Here is a 21,767-nt window from a genome sequence, read left to right on the forward strand (position 1 = left end):
ATTGAGGAAAAGGGAGCAGGAGCAGGTTCTTACCATGGCAAGGGGAACAATTCCCATAAAACCATTGAGGAAAAGGGAGCAGGAGCAGGTTCTAACCATGGCAAAGGGAACAATTCCCATAAAACCATTGAGGAAAAGGGAGCAGGAGCAGGCTCTTACCATGGCAAGGGGAACAATCCCCACGAACAGGGTCCTGCTGACGAAGATCTCGGACACCACGAGCTCACTGACAGAGTCATCCCGTGGATATTCCACCTGCCAGGTGATCTGCTGGGCCCCTGCCAGGCTGCTGGTGTTGTCGATCTCAAAATCCATCTGCAGGATCTCGTAGGAGGTCATGTTTGCTCTGGAAAGCAAGGCAGAATTCCCCACAGGGTCACTGGGATGGTGATGGCAAAATGGATTTTCATTTCTCTTTCCTGCTCGCCTGATGATTTGCCATTAAATTCAACGTGCAGATTCGAGACACTGACAGAAACTTAAATGAAAGTGCACGTGGGCAACTGCAGAACTTCCTAAGTAAGGTGAAATTGTATCTTTTAGGTTCCTGAAATGGAGGCATTTTTCCCATTAAACTCAGGCATTCATTCTCCATAATCACAATGAACTTACAGAACAAGCCACAAACCCTTGGAAAAGCATTGCACAGATGTTGCTAAATTATTTAATATAGCATTATTACAATTTTGATGCTGCAAAACAACAGAATATTTGGCCATTCCTCATGTTCTACCAGAAATGAGCTCTTGTGGAGGGAAAAAAAAGACCTTCAAATCCAAACTGGTCTTTATCTCAGTGAAAAAATGGATTTGCAGAAATTATACATGACAATAAATGAGGGGTAGATTATCCCTATTTTCAATTCATGACAACATTCTCCTCGTCAGTGGTGCAGACTTGTAATTATATGGCAATCATATATTTCTCATCTGGAAATAAAACTTTAAAAGTAAAGAAATGGATGCAAATGCACTGCATTCAGAACTGAATTTAAGAATTCTGCTTCCTTTCTCAACAACAACTCTTATCACTTTCCTCAAGTCCAAAGCTATGTAAATATTAATAATTAATCCTCGGGTTAGAAAAACAAATCTTGTTTTCGTGTTACAGAGAAGCAAACAGACACCAAGGTTTAACCAACTGCACTTGGTGTATCCACAGCAGGGATCTGTTTAGAAAACACACGTTTGCTCATCCCAACTTCCCCAAAAACTGAGTTGTTTTACAAATCATACAAAGTTTACACACAAATATTTGAGTTCCTGCCCCAGACTCCCCGGCAGACCTCATGGAGGTCACAATCATGGAGAGAGGATGGAAAGGCTCTGACTGCAGAGCCAGCTCCTTCTTCTGCTGGAGAAACACTTGATTTTATCAGCACTGCTTCACTTTTGGGCTAAAATCTGAATTTGCTGTATGCCAGACCAATGGTACATTCATTTTCTGCGTGTCCTTCCTCAAAGCAGCCATTCCAAGAGCTGTGCTCACAGGAAGCTTTAGCTGCTGCTGCAGACAACAGAGATTTAAAACATCCTTTTCCTCTTCCCAAACACACAGAGGCAGAATCTGGGTTTGCCATATGTTTTTGAAGGAGAATTGTAAAAGGGAAAAGAAATCTGAGCAGGAATTATTGATTTTCGTGTTTTCTTTCTGACAACAAACAACCTAAACATATGCTTCAATGCCTGGAGGATAAATATTTTCCACGCTGACAGAAGATAATATCCACCTCCAGGCAAAACTAGAAGCTATTAAGACATCTTTTGTGTGGCCAACCAGACAACCATCAGAAACCTTTAAAGATAAATTTTATTACATAATAATAGGGATGTAATTAAACCATTTCTATTAAAAACATAAACTCAGTTTCATAGGGGTTTTTTTTATGCATCACCTCCAGCAGTTTGTTTTATCTAAATTACATAAAATTAATTTGCTCACAACACGGAACTAAAATTTAGATATGAGCTTTACACTAACTATGGATTTAGATATTGAGCCTGCCAAGGTATGTTTAGGTCTGCAATTTCTCTTCATTCTGTTCAGGCCAATAGCTGCCACTCACAAAAACACCCAGGAGTGCTTTCAAATTGAGAAGAAAACCTCCAGTGGAGGATTTGAGTACAGAGACACCAGTTAAATACTAGGTCAGGTTAGTCTGCAGTGACAAATCCACCCAATCTATGGGTGCCACTGACTGGCCCTTCTTTGAGTTCAGTCCACCACACCTTCAGTTATTCCTTTCTTGTTTTTCTTTTTACACATCCAGAAAGAAACCCCAAGAGCGGGTTCATACCTTACACACAAACCCTGCTCCTGTGCAGCTGCATTAACAGTGAATTAGAACGAAGCTGTCCCCCCAGGTTCCAAAGAGAATCCCTACCACCGCTTGGAAGAACACCACCAAATGTTTGTCAGAGGTTTTCTGCTTTGTCTCAGCAGCTGATTACGCAGCATGACACATTAATGCTGATTAAAGAAGGCTCCACTTCCCTCTTGGGCTTCTGCTGGAAGAGATGGCCTTGAACCATCTCTCACCTGCAGAGCCCTCTGAGTGCACAGCTTTGGCAAACCAGGATTCAGCTTTCTGCACTCTTACTCCCCAGCAGGTGAATGAATTTTCTCTAAAATAATGGTCTGCTTTTGTCCTCTTTAGAGATTCAGCCTTGGAGCAAAGCCAGGTGCTGTGGTATCTGGGACACCGAGTACCCCATGGATGGATTCACCCTCTTTGTTCTAAGCTTCTTCCCAGGTTACAACTGTAACAAACTCGATAAAACCTGAAAAGTGAATTTCTTTCGTGTTCAGACTAGTGCTCACCTACTGGCTGCTGCATCTCTTATCCTACAGAGGTTTCCTGCTAGAAAGACTGGTATTACATTCATAATTCTTGCAATTTATTAACCATCCTCTGTAACACCGTGTGGGAGACCACTGCCTTTTTCTGCTGAAACTGATGGAGGTTGCTAAAGTAAAACCAGAGATAAATTAAACCATAATCAACACCTCAAACGTCAGCATTTACTTATGTCAGCTCCATTAGCTGATAAATTCCCACCCCAACACCTGCATTTAAATTTCTCTCCTGGCTGTGCAGTGTATCACTGCAACCCTTTTTAAAAGCAGCTGCTCCACCCTGCCATGGCAAACCTTCATTTTTTTGGTCTGATTTGTAGCTGGGGGTCAGAACCTTGGTCTTGGTGTGGACCTGCAGCTGCCTGGTGAAGACAAAATGCCACCAGTGGGAAAATCCACGAGCAGAGCAGACAAGGACTGTAACTCATGCTGTTATCAGCCATTAAATCCTGTTAAAGCAAACTTTATCCTATCAAGATTTTTCTGCTTTTCCTGGAGACTTATTTCATTTTTCTCTTAAATAAGTTTGCACTCGTGGGGAGAGTCTGATGGAATCCAGGGACTATAAATCACTTCTCCCTTCCATATCTTTCCTCTCTTTTTAGTTAAATATTTCTGTTGTCCAGTAAAGTTTTTACCCGGTTTAGGATTTTGCCAAACTCTAGTTTAGAGAAGCAATAAAAAATAAAAAGTCAAAATTACTTTTATAAAAAAAGATTATTTCCTGCAAGCACAAGGAAAAGACCTTATAATTTTAGGCAGCTGGCATGCTTGCTAATAAGTCCATTTCTATGGAAATGAGTTCATAACTATTAATTTTGCCTGCTCCTGATCTATTCTTGATGAGCCTTTCAAATTTAGAAAAGCGCTTCATGATTCTCTCAATTTGGTAATTACTAACTCCCTTTGATGAATCCAGCCCAGTGTTTCAGACATGAGACATTCATTACACATTTTTCTCTCTGGTGAGAGGAGAAAAAAAAAAAAAAAAAAAACCCCATGGGTCTTTTTGGATTTATTTCCTCTCACAAACTCCTGTAAGTAGGTCCTCTTCTTCAAATGGTGATTTATAATCCTATTTGCGTACCTTCACAATCCTGCCTCTGCTGGGGGCTGGAAAAACGCCCGAATCCTTGAGATTTCTGCACAATCTCCTACTGTCTGGCCTCGTACCTGTCTAATTTACACCAGTCCCAAGCAGCCCAGCCAAGCTCTGTAACACCCCAGTCCCCATCCCACACCAGCAGCTGGGAGCTGGGTTCTGATCCCAGTCTGGAGTGGAGTTTGAGCACACAGTGGCAAATCTAGTCCAAAGAAAGCCAAGTCAAGCTCCAGAATAAAGGAGTTATGAGGACAGGAAAGGGTTGCCGAGTGCCAGAGCTTTCCCAACAGACACATCCACGTGGGCAGCAGTAAGTGGTTCCATGGAGCTGCAGCTCATTTTTACAAAATAATAGATCACTGTGAGGGTCCAGCATAGCTCTGACGTGAGAGGTTTTAACCAGCACCAGGAAATCACCTGGCACTGGAAGAACAACGAATTGAATTTGTCTGAGCCCAACATGGAATTATTGAATTAATGGGATGATACTCAGTGACTGACGTTATGGCAGCAGCAACAGCACAACTGGCTCACATTTACCTTAAAGAAGCAAAATTATTTACTATTAATAAAGATTTGCACTGCTAACCAAGCTGAAGGGCCTGCCCTGTGTGTCTGGGGAGAGAATGAGATGCAGGGTGGCATTTCAGGGCATTTCAGTGCCACCCCAAGGCTCTGCTGGCTCCCACTCACGGGTCAGCAGCGACTGAGCTGATAAAAGTCAGACCCTTCTATTGCTGCACTTGGCTATTACGGGAAATCATGAGTTCCATTCACTCATAAAATGTTTTCAGTAAATGGTAATTTGTTTATGAGGCCAGAGCAGTGTAAACAATACCCTCACAAATGAAGCAGACATGGGGTCTTGGAAAATAATAAATGTAGGATATCGTGTTGCTTGAGAGTCTTTTCCAAGCTGATAATGCCCAATTCTTACTCTGACAAATTGTAACCAAATTCAATGAGAATTCAGTGACCTTACATTATTACCAAGGTACATTAGTTTATAAAATACTTCAGTAAAAGAGGTCTCACTCCTTGGATCTCAAGAGGATTAATTTTGTAAATATGGTTTACTGAAGAGCAAACACTTACAAGAGGAGGCTTTTCAAAAACTGAGTGGAAATGCTCAAGACCCTAATTTCCTGCTGAAGTCAAATGAAGCAGCAGATGACCAGGACCTGTCAGGGAAAAGACCCAGACTAAAGGTCCTGACCTTCTCCCCCTGAGGAAATGAAGATCCTGGCAGCCTGAGATGAAGGAAATGAAAGCAAACACCTACCAGGGGCAGCATGCAGCTTCTGAGCCATGAAGATTTGCATGTGGACATCTCCTCTGCCTCGCTGCCTTCCTGCCCAGAGCCACCTCCAGCACCTGCGGGTGTCTCCCCACAGCCCCAGCACCTCTCTGAGGTCAAGCACCTCTGCTACACACCAGCCTTGACTTGATAAAGTCAAAACATAAATCATTTCTCCCAGCATAATAATAATAATAATAATAATAATAATAATAATAATAGTAATAATAATAATAATAATTCTGATGAGACCGTACGGACACAAAGCTGCTGTCTAACAGAGAACTTGCTCTGTTGTCTGTATTTTCCCAAATATTTTTTTTTTTTTGGTGTCTGATCTCCGGTTTTCTTTCACTGCCATCAAAATTCATGCTCTTCACAGAGGTACAGGCAAAGAAAATGGCTACAGAGGATAAACCCAAGCTGCTAAATCCATTAAGAATGTATGGATTGACACAGCATGTTCTAATAATCCAGTAAAAGCCATAAAAACAACAAGAAAACATTTTTGTTCAAAACACGCCACCAAGACCAGGTATTATGATGTTATTTTGCTTAGCCAACATTTTCCCACAACTGAAAACAATAAATCTAGATAATGAGCAAACCTTTTAAGCTCTTCAGCTTCTCCACTGCCAATTCACAACTGTGCTGCTCACTAACAATGTGCAATAACTTCCACTTTATTTGATTTTATCAACATCATCGTGACAGCCCTGGAGACAACCGAGACAATTGCTTCAATTATTTTTATTTGCTTGCACCCTTGTGACAGTGCACAGAAACGCTTCTGGTAAAAGAGCCCTTAGATACTCTTTAAGCCAAGCTTTAACAAAACAACTCTTAGGACTGGACTCTGGTAGGGTAATTGGTGAGCTCCATTGGTAACATTGCTGGGCACTGGGAGCCCATTTGTACCTTGGTCATTACTCTCCCCTTTTGGAACAGCATGCAATCTTTTGGGGCTTAAAAAAGCATTTTGATTGCACTGGAATATTTTTCTGACTACTATTTAGAACTTCTTTATTGCTGTGTTGTGTATTTCTTAAAATAAAGATTCTCTGTCAGGAGGAAGCGTCTTGTTGGGAAACAACAAACACATCCAGTGAGAAACTGGGGCCAGGGTTTAGCTGATGTTGGATGCAAATAGAGGGAGCTATTGTTGCGTAAAAAATAAGAATGATTTTATGATGAAAGACTTATTCTGAAAGCTATCTAGTTAATAAATATCGACAGCCCAAATGGTGCTTATGATTTTTCTTTAACTGTTGAGGAGTTCTTACATTTTTACATGCCATAATCACATGGTCTATTTTCAACATTGCTGTGAAGGCAGCTCAAATATATTGTGAAGCAGAGATGAATTGTTAAATAACCAATTAATGAAAATTAAAGATAATTAATTCAGTGGCATAAGAAGCTTTGTGCAGAGCAGGAACTCCCATCCAAAGATCTCTGCAGACTCTCCAAAGACCCCAGAAAGAAGCAGAGTGCAGCTCAGGGATGACCCAAGGCACAGTGAGCTTCAGGCAAGCTGAGTGTAAACAATGCAGCAAACATTTCACCTCAGGGAAAACACAGGGCGGGGACAGGAGCATCCATGAGACAGGAAATATTCCCTGGAAATCCCTGGTGACACTGGGCTGTCCACATTGCCACCACACAGGCAAACACCTGAGTTTCCTGCAGGTAAAGAAGCAAAAAAAAAAAAAAAAAAAGTTCACTCTTAACCCAGAGCTTCCTTCAGAGCCTTGCTGTGAAATGGGAGGCAAGCAACAATTTAATTTATCTGTGCCTCTTGCAGATTTATTGTGAGCCTCAGGAGGAGTGATCCTACATGGCAGCTCCTGAGCTCCTGAACATGCACAGCCACGTGAGGCTCTGGAGTTCTATATTTACAACCCTCACACAGATTCCTCACCTGGGACCTGGGAGAAGTGACCTGGAGACACCCTAACAGCTCAGGCCACATCTCCAGCAAGATTCCTTGACATTCGAAGCACTTTGCTATTTTCATGTGATATTAGCACGAGGTGATCAGACTTCTCTGTGTGCACCAATCCCATGAGAAATGAAAAGCCCTGCTAGAACTAGGAGGAAGCTCCTTGCAACCCAGTTGCTGTTTTGATTTCAGAATTACAGCTGAGGTTGACAGCTCAATCTCCTTGGGGAGGAAAATCAACCAGAGGGGATGTGGAGATGCAAATTCCCCACACACCAAATTTCTGAAGGAAAGCAGAAGGGACCCAAGTGCAGCCTGTGGCACGGGCACACCTGAGGAGCTGCAGGAGACACAGCACAGACAAAAGGGATTCTCCTCCTGAGCATCCAAAAAGTCTCATTCAACACTTTTGCTGAACTCAATCCTCTGCTCAATGGGCAGATTGTGTAAATGACTAGATAACAGAATGCCAAGCTGCAAAGACAATGGGAAATTAAAAACCAGTCCATATATTTCTTTTTACAGCTTGCTAAGAGCTCATAGGAGTGCTGTAGAAGCTGCAGTGATACCACCTTCATTAAATAATTAAAGAAAAAAATCAAAACAGGGGCATGGCAAAGATTATTTTGTTCCTCCTACATTCTCTTCAGCTCCAAACAAGTTTAAGCACCTAATGAACTAGACTTGGCTTTCTTTGACTCCAATGTACTCTTAGATGGAGAGGGAATGTGCAGGGTGTCCTGTGGCTAATTCACACTTGTGCTAAGAAATAAATGTCCATGGCAACATCCTCAAAGCAGTGAGGGCAGGGAGCAGGACAGCCCATTAACATCAACACAAACGGGACCTCCTCCCTCCCCACTGCCCTGACAGACACATGGTGTGCACTAAATTGTTCTGGATTAAAGGCTGATAATTATGTTTTACCAAAGAGCTAAGCTCTGCCTCTCTCTGTTGGTACCCACAGACAGCAAAAACATGAAAGTGAAACTGGCACAGAAACATCAGTTTCCCGTGTTTTAATTAATAAAAAAGATTAATTTATGCAGCTGAGCAAACACAGGGTGGCTCAGGGTCCATATTCAGTGGATGAACAGAAAGAGCCATCTGCAGTAAGTCTCTGTACCTCCACCCTTTGCTAGTTGAGCTTAAAGCCCTGATCTTCACATCAGAACTAACAGCAAGAGACAAACAAAGAGTTCCAATGTAAGTCACCCCATTAAAGACTGGTTTTGTCCCAAAAATGAACCTGAATTTTCCCAGACATGCAAAGATAACTCCAAATAACAAAACGCAGATTCAATATTTCTCCTTTTAAAAATCATTCCACGATTATTTTTTAATGGCATGAAAGTAAGGTCAGCACCAGAGCCACCCCATAACATCTGCAGGTCACCTTTGCAAAGGGCAGTCAGGACCCTGGCACTGTCCAGGACAATGATTTCCCAACACAGTGACAGCTCAAGGGGAGCTGCTGGGACATTGCTCAAAGCCAAGGTCACACCCTCAGCAAATGAGTGCAGGAACAAGTGAGGAATAAATGAGGTTAATTCATTCATTTCACAAAAGGAATAATTAGAAATGGGAGGGGAAGAAGTGGTGTTCAACCCAGCCTGTCCCACCCATGGTTTATATGGGAAAAGACAAAAATCATCCCAAAACCTCATTTCAAGGAATTTCCTCAGCAATTCACAACCTGAGAGGGAGTGGGCTGAGTGTGCAAGCTGAGCAGACACCTGCACCTTGGGAAGAGTCACAGCCAGGACATTTCCATGCCAGCCCTCCTCAGGGAGTCTGAGCAATGACCCAAAATGGCAAAATGACCCAAACTCGGGGTGACAAAAATCCTGTTGTGGTGGACGTGGTGTTACATTGACTCCCTTATTACCCACTGAAACAGGCACACCATTTGGGCGTTTGGCATTTGCTTTTTCATTTTCCTTGCCACTAACAAACATTTCACCCGATCAAAAACACCAGCTGTCACAAAGAACAAAGGGACAGAGAAAAAAGGATTTCTAGAAAAAGAAGGCAGGCTCCTGTAAGTGCTGCAATTCATCCTAAACTACATAAAACTATCCCCAACATCACGGGTTAATGCAAAGCAGAATGTACAAAATCATTCTCCTTCTATTCCTCTCCTTTCTGAATCTCCTCAGGATTTCATAATCTCTTCCCCTCTCCCGCCCCCCTCCCAACTCTCTTCCTCCCCATATAAGAATATGCTCAGCCCTGGAAAATTGTTTAGCTGAAATCCTTGGATTTTGTGGAGGCCTGGCATTCTTTGGCCAGCTGTATTTACACCCGTGGCTGCTGGGTAGTCATGCTGGAAGCAATTAGCTTTCATGCTTTTCAAATATCGCCTTTCAAAAACTTTGAGATCCCTCATCTCTATGGATTTAGATGTAGAGAAGCACAGGAGGAATAATTAAAAAAAATAGTTCATCCATATGCTGAGCTCCTTTAGTCTAATTCAAACACAGCAACTTCAGCTCCCCAGCACCTAATGAATGGCACCACAGCCACATCCCCAGCCCATCAGGGGAGATGCTCAAAGGCTTTGAAAACCATCACCACAACACTCAAATCCAGCAGCTTCCAACACTGCTGGGTCCAGGGAAGGTTCAGCAGCCAGCAGCCATCTCTCATGGAGTGGGACACGTCACCTTTGAGCACGTCTGTGGAGTTTAACAACACTTTCAAGCGTGTCCTTTATATTTTTCTAAGAGGAAAATCTGTCACTTGTTGGACTATTTTAAAAAAAAAAGAGAAAAAAAAAAGGACTGGAAAGAAAAATATAAGAGCGTAGTTAAATGTATACTGATTGCAGTAATTGCATCCATTCCTCTGCTGGAAAGTCTTGTATTGTATTTCTAATATGTGCTGATAAGTGCATTCACAACATGATTAACTGCCTCCAGACAAGAATGGCTATTATGTTTAACAGACTGATTAGCAAGTGACAGAGCTGCAAACTGTACTCCCTGTAAATTGGCTGCTTTTAAATTACAGCAACTTTTTATGGCTCCATTTATAAAATGCAGTGGCTTGTTACACACACCCAACGTAAATTCCTGTCTGACAGTAAGGAATAGAGGACACTGAGCTTTTAACTTTTAATCTTCAGATCTCAATTAAAGCATTGCTCATCTTCTTTTTAATTACACCAAAATCTGCACTGTACATGGCTCTCATCAGGCATCATCTCATTTTCAATATTGGTCTCTCAAAACCTACCCTTATACACAGGGACAATGATTTCAGTCTCTTTCAGAAGTTCTGCCTTATTTTTGCTGGTTCTGTAAGATGGGATTTAGTGTATTCTTCCCAGGATTTGATGAATTCCCCCCTGCCACAGCTCCAGGCACCTTTCCCATGGACTCTGACAGAAGTCCCAGTGCCCTCAGATCAAGGCAAAAGGAAGAAGTGCAGGGTCTGGCCCTGCTCAGCTCCTGGAATGAAGTCACAAATCTCAAATCCTCCTCAATTCAGACTGGCCACGGCACGAGGCACATCCCTGCTACAGCCAGGATTGCTCCTGCTCCAAGTGAAATGGGCTCCTCATTATTTCCCTGTATTTTATCCCAACAAAGGGGAGGATTTGGGCACCCAGCTCCTTGCAGTGCTCCTGAGAATCCTGCCATCCAGTTCATGGCTCTGGTTTTTTGGGTTTTTTTTGATTGCTCTTATTTTTATCTCTGTAATTTCTAAGAGTACCAGTCTTGTTTTGGGCCCCTGTGTATTTCATACAAACACAGCTAGTGAGGCAGTCATGACCCCAGAGACTTTGCAGTCCACAAGACAGAGAGAGAAAAGAGATTTAACAATCTGCACCAATTTAAATTCATACAGAAGGCACAAACCCTTTAAGTACAAATTTATCTAGAGACTTTCAAGCTCAATGACATCATGTACTTCAAACCAACTTATTTATAACATAAAGCTTAGTATAACTTGTAAGGAGATAGAATAAATCAATTTGTTCTATCACAGAACTTCATCAGATACAATACAGATGGCTCTGCTACCATGGTTAAAAATAACCTACACATTTTAGAATCAGCTCAAGGCATTTATCAAACCAGGAAACTGGTGGAGGAGGATGTTGTCTGGCATGTACACAGTAATGGGAATATCCACCCAGCAGCTTGGGGTTTTTATTAATCCTACCTCAGTGTTTATAATTTTATTCTGAACTGGGAGAATTCTGCTTCCAAAATAATTTATCATTGCTAAATACCAGGATGGAGCAACTTGAAGTTGTTTATTGAATGTAGATTAAGAGGGGAGAAAATAAACCAAAGGGCAGCCTGATTGTAGCAGGGAACAGAAAACACTTGAGTAACAAACCCAATCTAAAGCAAACTGGCTGAGCATCCAACACTTCCTGAGGGGTTAGAAAGGGTGATGGGAATTCCCAGACCCTGAGGTAAGGCCTGTATTAATTAATTGTCAGGGAGATTGCACCACAGAAGATCTGGCATCCTCCTGCGTGCTCCTCAGCCTGCTTGTGATTCCCAGATAATCTGCACCAGGCAGGGAGACAGGTGCAAAAAACCCCACAGCCCTGCAAATAATGTTGTTGGAAGAATGAAATTCATTTGTTTCTCGGCTTTCATTGCTCTTATTCTCACGTTCAGCCCACAGAGGGAAAATTAGGTGTTGGTGTTTGCTCAGGATTTATTTACTAAAGGGTTTGCTGCGAGGTTTCCCAAGGAGATCTGTTCAGCTCTTCCCACTGGAAGGAAACCACGATGTCCCAACACCTCTGGAGAGAGGGGAGAAAGCCACCAGGAACAAAGGGCTCAGGATGAAAATGCCCAAAGAGACAGGATCATTCTCTATGCTGGGAGGAAATTCCAGTACCTGTGCAAAACGAGGAGGGATAGCTCATGCTGTGACCACTTTTTTACTCTTCTTTAAACCAGGTATAATAAGCTCCTGGGTCAGCCAGAACTTTGACATCCACTGCCTTAGATTTTTCTTCATAATGAGCTCCCTTAAGAAGACCAAAAGCCTTGGTAGAGCTCAAATAAAGGCAGATTTCATCACAATAAACCTCGAATATGTAACATTAAACAGGAAAAACTCCAAGCAACTGGATCAAAGAGAAGGGAAATGAAAAGCAGTGTACACAGCCCTCCCCCAGACTGGGTCACTGCAGGCAAGCTCTCCACACTTGTTCCCAGCTGACCTGGAGACTTCCTGGGCTGCAGCAGAGCCTGCCCCGCACCTGCTGGTCCCCAGGGAGACCCCTCCGTGTCCCCACAGCCACCTCTCCCTGCTCCCTGTGCACCCCTGTACATCCCTGTTCCCTGTACATCCCAGTTCCCTGTGCATCCCTGTTCCCTGTACATCCCAGTTCCCTGTGCATCCCTGTGCATCCCTGTACATCCCTGTACATCCCTGTACATCCCTGTTCCCTGTACATCCCTGTACATCCCTGTACATTCCTGTTCCCTGTACATCCCTGTACATCCCTGTGCATCCCTGTACATCCCTGTACATCCCTGTTCCCTGTGCATCCCTGTGCATCCCTGTACATCCCTGTACATCCCTGTACATCCCAGTTACCTGTACATCCCTGTGCATCCCTGTACATCCCTGTTCCCTGTGCATCCCTGTACATCCCTGTGCATCCCTGTACATCCCTGTTCCCTGTACATCCCTGTGCATCCCTGTACATCCCTGTACATCCCTGTACATCCCAGTTACCTGTACATCCCTGTGCATCCCTGTGAATCCCTGTACATCCCTGTACATCCCTGTTCCCTGTACATCCCTGTGCATCCCTGTACATCCCTGTTCCCTGTACATCCCTGTTCCCTGTACATCCCTATACATCCCTGTACATTCCTGTTCCCTGTACATCCCTGTTCCCTGTGCATCCCTGTACATCCCTGTTCCCTGTACATCCCTGTACATCCCTGTACATCCCTGTACATCCCTGTTCCCTGTACATCCCTGTACATCCCTGTACATCCCAGTGCATCCCTGTACATCCCTGTACATCCCTGTGCATCCCTGTACATCCCTGTACATCCCTGTACATCCCTGTTCCCTGTACATCCCTGTACATCCCTGTACATCCCTGTTCCCTGTACATCCCTGTACATCCCTGTACATTCCTGTACATCCCTGTACATCCCTGTTCCCTGTGCATCCCTGTACATCCCTGTGCATCCCTGTACATCCCTGTACATCCCTGTGCATCCCTGTACATCCCTGTACATCCCTGTTCCCTGTACATCCCTGTACATCCCTGTTCCCTGTACATCCCAGTTACCTGTACATCCCTGTTCCCTGTGCACCCCTGTACATCCCTGTACATCCCTGTTCCCTGTACATCCCTGTGCATCCCTGTTCCCTGTGCATCCCTGTACATCCCTGTACATCCCTGTACATCCCTGTTCCCTGTACATCCCTGTACATCCCTGTTTCCTGTACATCCCTGTTCCCTGTACATCCCTGTACATCCCTGTACATCCCTGTGCATCCCTTCTCCCTGCACATCCCTGCTCCAGCCACCCCAACCAGCTCCCAGCCATGGCTCTCCTGCACTTCCACATCCCCCCTTCCCTTGGATATCTCCTGGTTCCTGTTCCAGCCTCAGGGCCAGCTCACCATTCTGAGCCCCCTTATATATAGCATTATAATTTTGGCCTCCCAATTCACCATTTTTCTACAGTCCCAAAACACTACAGGCACAGAAACAGTTCCCAAAGTTAAGACCTAGCAGTTATTTGATCAAGAATTCCCTCGAGGATTCCTCTCCCAAGTAGATGCTCAGTGCAGGACCACATGAGAAGTTGATCTCTCTGAAGTCCATTGAGCTTTACAATCTGCTTTCTGTGGGCAGACACTGAAAATCTATTTGCAATCTAATCCCTTATTCTGAAGACAACCATAAATTTTAAAAAGGTAACAATCAAAATATAGACAAATTCTGGCAAGAATATCAAGTTCAAAGTTTACTTTTCCCTTTAGAAGATAAATTTAAGGAAAAAAAAAGAGATACCACTAGAATTCATTAGATAAACAATTTAAACTAATTGCACATTAAATTAGCTGTTCCCTACTACATCACTTTATCCGCTGCTCCATGCCCATATTTTGTTTTCCAGAGGATCACAACAGCACAGCTAATTATGTGGATGCTTCTGCAGGTTATATATTGAGAATGAGAACAGTTGATTAACTACTTTGATAGGGATTCAAACAAGTACTGGGAGAAAGTGGGAAAATCCCTCAGAGCAACCTGGTGCAGTGGGAGGTGTCTCTGCAACTGGATGATCTTTAGGCTGCCTTCCAACCCAGGCTATTCCAACATTCTCTGATCTGATTTTGCTAATCTTTAGCATCTTACTTTCTCATCTTCATTATTAGTGAAATTGTCATGGATAACAGGCCCATGTTTTCACCTTCCAATTCGTTATTATTTCATCCCATTATTTCCCAAGCATCCGAAAACCCAACTGGAAAATCTGCTCCCAGAAATGAGAAGATCACAAACCTGCTTCCTGAAATGAAAGAATCTCAACAGGAAAAAGCTGCAAGAAGAGCAATCATACAAAATTCCAGTGAATAACCCAGCAGCCACAACGCTGCTGTGGGGATCTGCAGGCAGCCAAGAGATGACAATACTTTAATTAAAATGGCAAATTGCAAAAGGTGTCCAAAAGCTTTTCCTCCTCACCCATCCCTGCACAGACATCAGGCAATAAACTAAACATCAAGTTGCTCTGGGAGTTGTTTCCATAACCAAATGCAGATAATGAGGTATCCCCTCAAAACACTAAACTTTTTTAAAATTTAGTTTAAAACTGAGAGGAGCATGTGAATAAAAGGGAAGGTGTCTGAAGCAAAAGGACAGATGGTTCTGCTTCCAGAGAGGTGCACAAAACTGAGGTTTATTACAAGCCTTTTATTTTACTTAGAGCTTTTTTATTTACTCTTCTTTCTCTCTCCACTCACCTATTCACATCCCCCTCAGAGTACCCAAAACCCAAGCTCCCGTTTTTTCCATTCAAATTCAAATTCAAACACACACAAGCGCAGCACAGCTTTCAGTGCAGAAGTTTGAAGGGTTTTGTTGCAGATTTTGGGGGCTATTTTTTTTTAAAGTGTCTAACAAGCCAATGCCAGTGGCTGAATCAGTGCCTTTCAGATGAATCCACAGAAAATGAGAGGAACATGGCAGTGGTGACACATCCTGCAGCCTGAGCCCCCTGGAACTTCCAGTGTGTGCTATTATTTCATGGATAACGAGTAATTCTACTGTGTTTATCTCACCAAGAAAACCACTTTCCCCTCTTGCTTTTGCATTCCCTGGGTGCTTAATGAAGTGCTTTTGGTTTTGATGCAGGTAAGGGCATGGAGAATCTCCTCAGCAGGATTCCTGTGCCCTGGGCAGGCTCTCTATGGACACGCTCCCACCCCAGGCTCCCACAAAAGCAGCTCCAGAGCCTGGGATGCAGGAGCTCTTCCACGGACCAGGGCAAGCTGAGAAATCCCCGTGCTGCTCTCATTTCTGAAGATGTGCATGAAGTTATTTCCTTTATATTAAGTCCCTGCTCAGCTAAACCCTCTGAGATAAGAATGTTTAACGGGTTCGTGGGCTGGATTTCAACTGTTCCAGTGCAATAAGATGAAATACTCCAATTCGGAGCAGATTTCCCTGAAATACAGCATTCATATCATCCTGGCTGAACACTAAACACCTGCAGGAAAGCTGAGCTGTCTTGGATTTCCTGTTGGAAATCTCCTTGTTGAGCAGCTCAGGTTACCCTGGGAATGTTGCATAGGTGGGTCCTTCCTTCCTGTACCTTCACTTTTGGTCTTTAAACTTGGGGAGAGAAAATTATGTGCATTATAATTAAAAAGAAAAGGAAAAAATAATTTAAAGCTAACAGTTATTGCAATCACCATAATAAATTGATAGGAAATACATTTAACTATTGCCATGGCAATCAGGAAACTGTTTTGTTATAATTAACAGGATAATTACCTTTCTCTATTTTAACAAACTCATGAATTAAAAATTTAGGACAGCTTTGCCGGAGTAAATTCATCTGCATACATTACAAATCACACATTCTCATGGCATTTTCCTCTTTAACTCATCATGGCTCTTTTATTTTATATGTTTTTTATATCTTTATGCCATGTTGTAGAATTCAAGGTTGGGTTGGATGGGGCTTAGATCAACCTGGGGCAGTGGAAGGTGTCCCTGCCCATGGCAGGGGGTTGGACAAAATCATCTTTAAGATCCCTTTCAACCCAAACCATTCTGTGATTCCATGCAATTAAAAAAAAAAAACCAAAAAAACAAACAACTCTGAGTATCTTATTTACCCACAAATCTACAGAACAAAGGAATATGTGAAAGTTACTTGGCAAATAATTTCAAATTACCATAATGGGGTAAATCCCACAGAGCCTGAGAACAAAGCAAGCAGAAGCAAAGCAAAGCTTTAGCTACAAATTGTGCATCCAGCACAAGAAATCAGGTTCAATAATTCACTGTTATGTTTTGGTTTGTCACCTTTTACAATCCTTGCTGAGGAATGAATGTAACCTATGCAGAGCTCCTTTCAGCAATGATTTTCTCTTGTTTGCAGGTGGAGGTCACAGGTGAGATATAGACCATGATCCCTTTTGTTTGAAATATAGATCTCTCTAAACTGTCTTACAAAACAGGCACTGTCTGGGAAACTACCTCTTCCTTCTGTCTTTTTGTTTGGAATAGAAAAAATGGACATTTGTTTGTTACTTAGTTGAAATTAAGATGCTTCTGAAGACTGTAAAGGGAAAAAGAAATTGAAATTACAAGAAAACATGAGCTGTGAGGATATTTAGTATGTAATTATTTAAGTAGAAGACCTTTAATAAACTGGATACTCAACCTCAGGTTTATAAACTCAGTATTTAAAGGCCAGTTCCACTTCTGGGGAAAAACAAACCAGGACTGATGTTAGATCAGTAATATATTTTAGCATGGCTTTTTCTTTTCTACTGTAAAAATGCCTAATATTAAATGTACAGTACTAAATTGGAAGGGAAAGCAAACATTATCCAGGGCAAAGAATCAGATAAAAGCACCAAGAGAGATAACACACCTAGACTATATATAATCACGTGGGAAAATAGAAATAAAGGTGGTGCCTCTCTGCTGCAATAAAGTCAAGAGGTCCAGGCAGCAGCAGAACAAATAGAAAAGAGCTGCAGAATGGGATCGGGCAGGGTCTGGGGGAGACATTTGCTGGCTGCTCATGGCAGGGCTCTCCTTGGTGGCTTCTCTGGGGTCCAGCAGGCACAGAGACGGTGCTGGGCACCTCTGTCCCACTGAGACCCCAAAGACCCCCAGGGAATGATGCCTGAGGGACAGTGGCAGCTCAGGGAAAGCAAGCAGTGACACACTGGCCAGCCAGCAGCAGCCCACAGTGCAGGGACTTAGAGGGGAAAAAGAGAATTTTTTTAAAAGGGAATTTTAATATTACTGAACAGATTTTTTTCTCTTGCAAAGATGTTCCTTTCCTTTCCTTTCCTTTCCTTTCCTTTCCTTTCCTTTCCTTTCCTTTCCTTTCCTTTCCTTTCCTTTCCTTTCCTTTCCTTTCCTTTCCTTTCCTTTCCTTTCCTTTCCTTTCCTTTCCTTTCCTTTCCTTTCTTTTCCTTTCCTTTCCTTTCCTTTCCTTTCCTTTCCTTTCCTTTCCTTTCCTTTCCTTTCCTTTCCTTTCCTTTCCTTTCCTTTCCTTTCCTTTCCCACATAAACTTTTATAATCTACAACATCCTCTGGCACAGACTCCCCCAGGGTGTGCAGCTGGTGCAGCAGCACCTCCTTTCATTTTCAATCTGCCAGCTGCCAGTTTCAAGTGATACCACCAATTCTTTTTTGGAAAAGACACTAATTTTCCTATTCACCTGCCACACTGCTAATTCCTCCAGACCTGGCTCATTCTCACTGAGATGGGCATCTTCATGCCAGTGGATATATTCCCTTTCCCGCAGAAGAACACAGATGTTGCCTTCCTAGCTGCTAATTTTTATCTTTTCTCTTAATTGAAATTACCTTCTGCATCCCTAATTTTATAACTAAATGTCCCATATGTTGATTATGGTGCAGCTTGCATAAATTCGGTTGAAGAAAGTTGGTAAATTTCTTTAAATAATAATTATTAGAAAAAATATCCATTAAGGTAATTTGAAATTACGTTAGTTGGAAATTAAATTGTTAAAAATTATACTTTCTTTCAAGTTTAGAGTTTATGACTGAACAATCCTTCGACCAAGCATTACATGACAGGAATTCAGTGCTCAACATAGCATAATTTTAGAGGGAAGTGGATATTCTGTTGTGACATAACACAAATGAATATACATGACTTGAACCTCTCTCACAACTCCTTAACAATAATGTGCATTAAATGCTTCGAGAAATTCCTTCAGGCAACAGTGGTTGAATCAATATAAAATGCTTTCAGATTAAAAAGTGCATGAAAGTTTCAGGATCAGGAAGGCAGGGACACCCTCCTCTGTCCCAGGCTGCTCCCAGCCCTGCCCAGCCTGGCCTTGGGCACTGCCAGGGATCCAGGGGCAGCCACAGCTTCTCCCTCCCAAGGAAGAACTTCTGTATATCTAACCTAAATGTCCCTTATTTTTTTTTTTTTCAGTTTGAACCCAATTAATATTAATATTTCTCATTTAAAGGAATACTGCTGCTCCTTTCACTCAGAGGTGAAATACAAAGCAAATATTGGGGATGTAAGTGTGGGCAAAGCCAGAGAAATATTTGCACGTGCTACAAATATTATCTACAGAACAACTGAGTTTTAATAGATCAGTTCAGGAGCTGCAGACTGTAACGAGGTGCTCAGTGGCTAATAAACCTAATAAACCTATTAAAGCTAATAAACCCCAGTGTCCAGGCCAGGCAGCTCTGAGGGACCTGTGTCTGTGAGAGGGAACCAGGCACTGTCCTTGGGAAGCAGTGGGGCAGGGCACTGCCAGCCCCAGGGCAAATCCTCCTGGTGTGGCTGCAAACTGGCAGCACCCCTGAGAGGAGGGGACACCCAGGGACACACAGGGGGCTGTAATTTCTGATCCCTGTGATGCCTTACATTTTAGCTTTCCTATTTCCCAGACTCTGAACAGCATCAGGATATAACTCTGGACTGCACACCAAGTGTTCCAAGTTCTGCTCACAGCTCAGGCACACAAAACAATCCTTTTCCAGCCCCACAACCAAGGACAGCGCTGCAGCTTCGCCCCAAAAAGTGCAAACAGAGAGAATTGAGGAGAGAATCTGGGAGGGTGGGACTGCAGAACCTGGAGCTGGGCTTGGACAATGAACCCCAAGGTGGAAATGGAGCACAGCTGATAAAAGTGTGAAACTGGAGATCCATTGTCCATCTTGGCTCCATCTTTGGGATGGTGCAGCCCTGGCCAGGCTCTTGCACTGCCCGAGGTGAATCCTTTGAAGGGTTTTTAATCAATCCCTGCTTTAATTCCTTTAACTCTGCCCAGCCTCTGTTCCAGGGAGCCTCTCCAGGTGTCATTTCTGGTGACCCCATGCAGGGACATCTCCTGCTGCACATCCCAGGGCAGCCCTTCCAGCCCCTCTCACTGAACACCAGCTCCTCTTCTCCAGCAGCAGCCAAACCTCCTGTTCTGTGCAGAGCTGCCCAAGAGCTCCAGCTGTGGTGAGTGCAGCTCGGCCCCTGCTGGCACTGCCCGTGGCCAGCTGAAATTTCTCTTTTCCTTGCAACCTTTCCTCCTCTCAACTCTCCTGCTTTGTCCCCTCCTCTCGTTCTGCCTCACACCGAGTTCACAAAAACCTAGCAGTAGGGATAATATTTTTGTTTCTACAGCACTTGTCATTTATAATTCTTCACCTGCCCAAAGGTTTGGAAGCACTACCTGCTGTTAAATACCAATTTCAATTATGTTTATTTTTTTGTTATCATTATAGTTCTCCTTCTCCTCTGTGACTCCTTTTACTTTATTTTTTTTAATTTTTCTTTCCAACCTCTTAAATTTCATTTCTTTTTAATTGTAGTATGCTATCAAGAAAAAAAAATCTGTATATTCTTTCAGATTGAGCCAGTCTTCTGCACGACAAACAGTAATTATTTCATGTAATACACACACCAGCACACACGTATTTCTTGTCACCAAGTACCTGACAGCATTTCAAATGCTGGGAGAAGCTTTTGCATTTAATAAATGGAAAAAACCTGCCACAGTTGATTTTATACAACTTATCTGTATAAGTTTAATAAAAGAATCCCATCCCACACCTCAACCAAGAAATTTGGCTGCCACATATTTAAATTAAATGCCCAGTGGAACTTTCTAACTGCACAGCAGCAGCAGATTTACTGAAAGCAGTAATGGTCAGACAGCTTGAGTGGGAACTTTTAATTGAGACTTATTGGAATTGGAGATTCAGGAAATGGAGGCCCGTGGATAATTTAGAAACAATTTAAACCACGGAGCTGCAGGTTCTGACTGGCACATGTCACAGGCCATCAAGGACTGGTGTCACTGCACTGCCAAAGCCCCTCCTGATGGCACCAGCCTGCACCAGCTCCACCTTCACAAAGCTCTGAGCAGCACTCCAGATTGCAGCATTAAAAATGGGAACACCCCAAAAACCTTTTTGCTGGAGGGAAAGGGAGAACCTCTCTGACTTTCGGGGTAGTCAATAAATTAATTTTTCTGTTCACTCAGGAGGGAGAGAAGCAAACTGGCAGGTCAAAGACCAAGGCAAGGCACACGTTCTGCTTTCCCTGATCTCTGGCACTGCAATGTGCTGAGCCCTAAAATGGGTGGAAAGAGATAAATGAGTGCCTAAATCAGCAGAACCACCCACGGCAGTGCTTCCTTCCAGGCTTGCTCCTCCATCCTCATCCCAGGACTAAACTGCTTCCTCTGGCACCTGCTTTCAAACAAAAACCATATTTGAGGTCCCCTCCTAGCCAAGCACAGGGACAGAGCTGGGCTCTTTAAAGATTCAACTCCACCAACCCTGAGTGCCAGGGAAATAAATATATGGTATTTTAGAGGCATGGGACATAAATTCTGACTTGGTTTAGAAGCCTGTGGGCAGTAAAGTGCTCTGCCCATTAAAACATAAATTATCATCTGAGTGTAGCTGATGAGAGGCTGGGACTAATAGGAAGTGGTGCTAAATAAGAGTTATAGGAATGCTTTTTCCAGTCTGACTGCAGGAATTTACTCCCCTCCCTAGCATGCCTCAAGATGGCAGATGAAAACTAAGGCTGGTATGTATGGGAGCTCAGAAGCAAATTGTTACCCTTCAAACACATCCTTATCAATCAAGCATCTTCTTAATCCCATCAACTGTGATTGGAGAACATCTCTTATCCCCAAACTTCCCAGTCTTTGTGACAAGAAAATGTTCAGTCTCACAATCATCCCCTGAATCAGGGAGCAGCAGCATTAATAGTAATAGTGGGTGCACCAGGAAACTGAGCCTGAGTCGGGCTTTCAAACAAATCATTCAGAGGGGCTGGTTCTGAATTTCCTCTGAAATCTGAGCCTGTAACAC

At 43.1% G+C, this 21,767-nt stretch overlaps 1 protein-coding gene across 1 annotated transcript in view; it reads right to left on the reverse strand.

Annotated features, from left to right (window-relative positions):
• TMEM132B (transmembrane protein 132B) overlaps positions 1-21,767 on the reverse strand; it is a 214,303-nt gene that overhangs the window by 64,081 nt on the left and 128,455 nt on the right. The window contains exon 4 of the mRNA XM_062504444.1: positions 160-346. Coding sequence (XP_062360428.1) covers positions 160-346 — 187 coding nt within the window. The remainder of the gene's footprint in view (positions 1-159; positions 347-21,767) is intronic.

This window comes from Cinclus cinclus, chromosome 17 (assembly GCF_963662255.1).
Source record: "Cinclus cinclus chromosome 17, bCinCin1.1, whole genome shotgun sequence".
Lineage (NCBI taxonomy): Eukaryota > Metazoa > Chordata > Aves > Passeriformes > Cinclidae > Cinclus > Cinclus cinclus.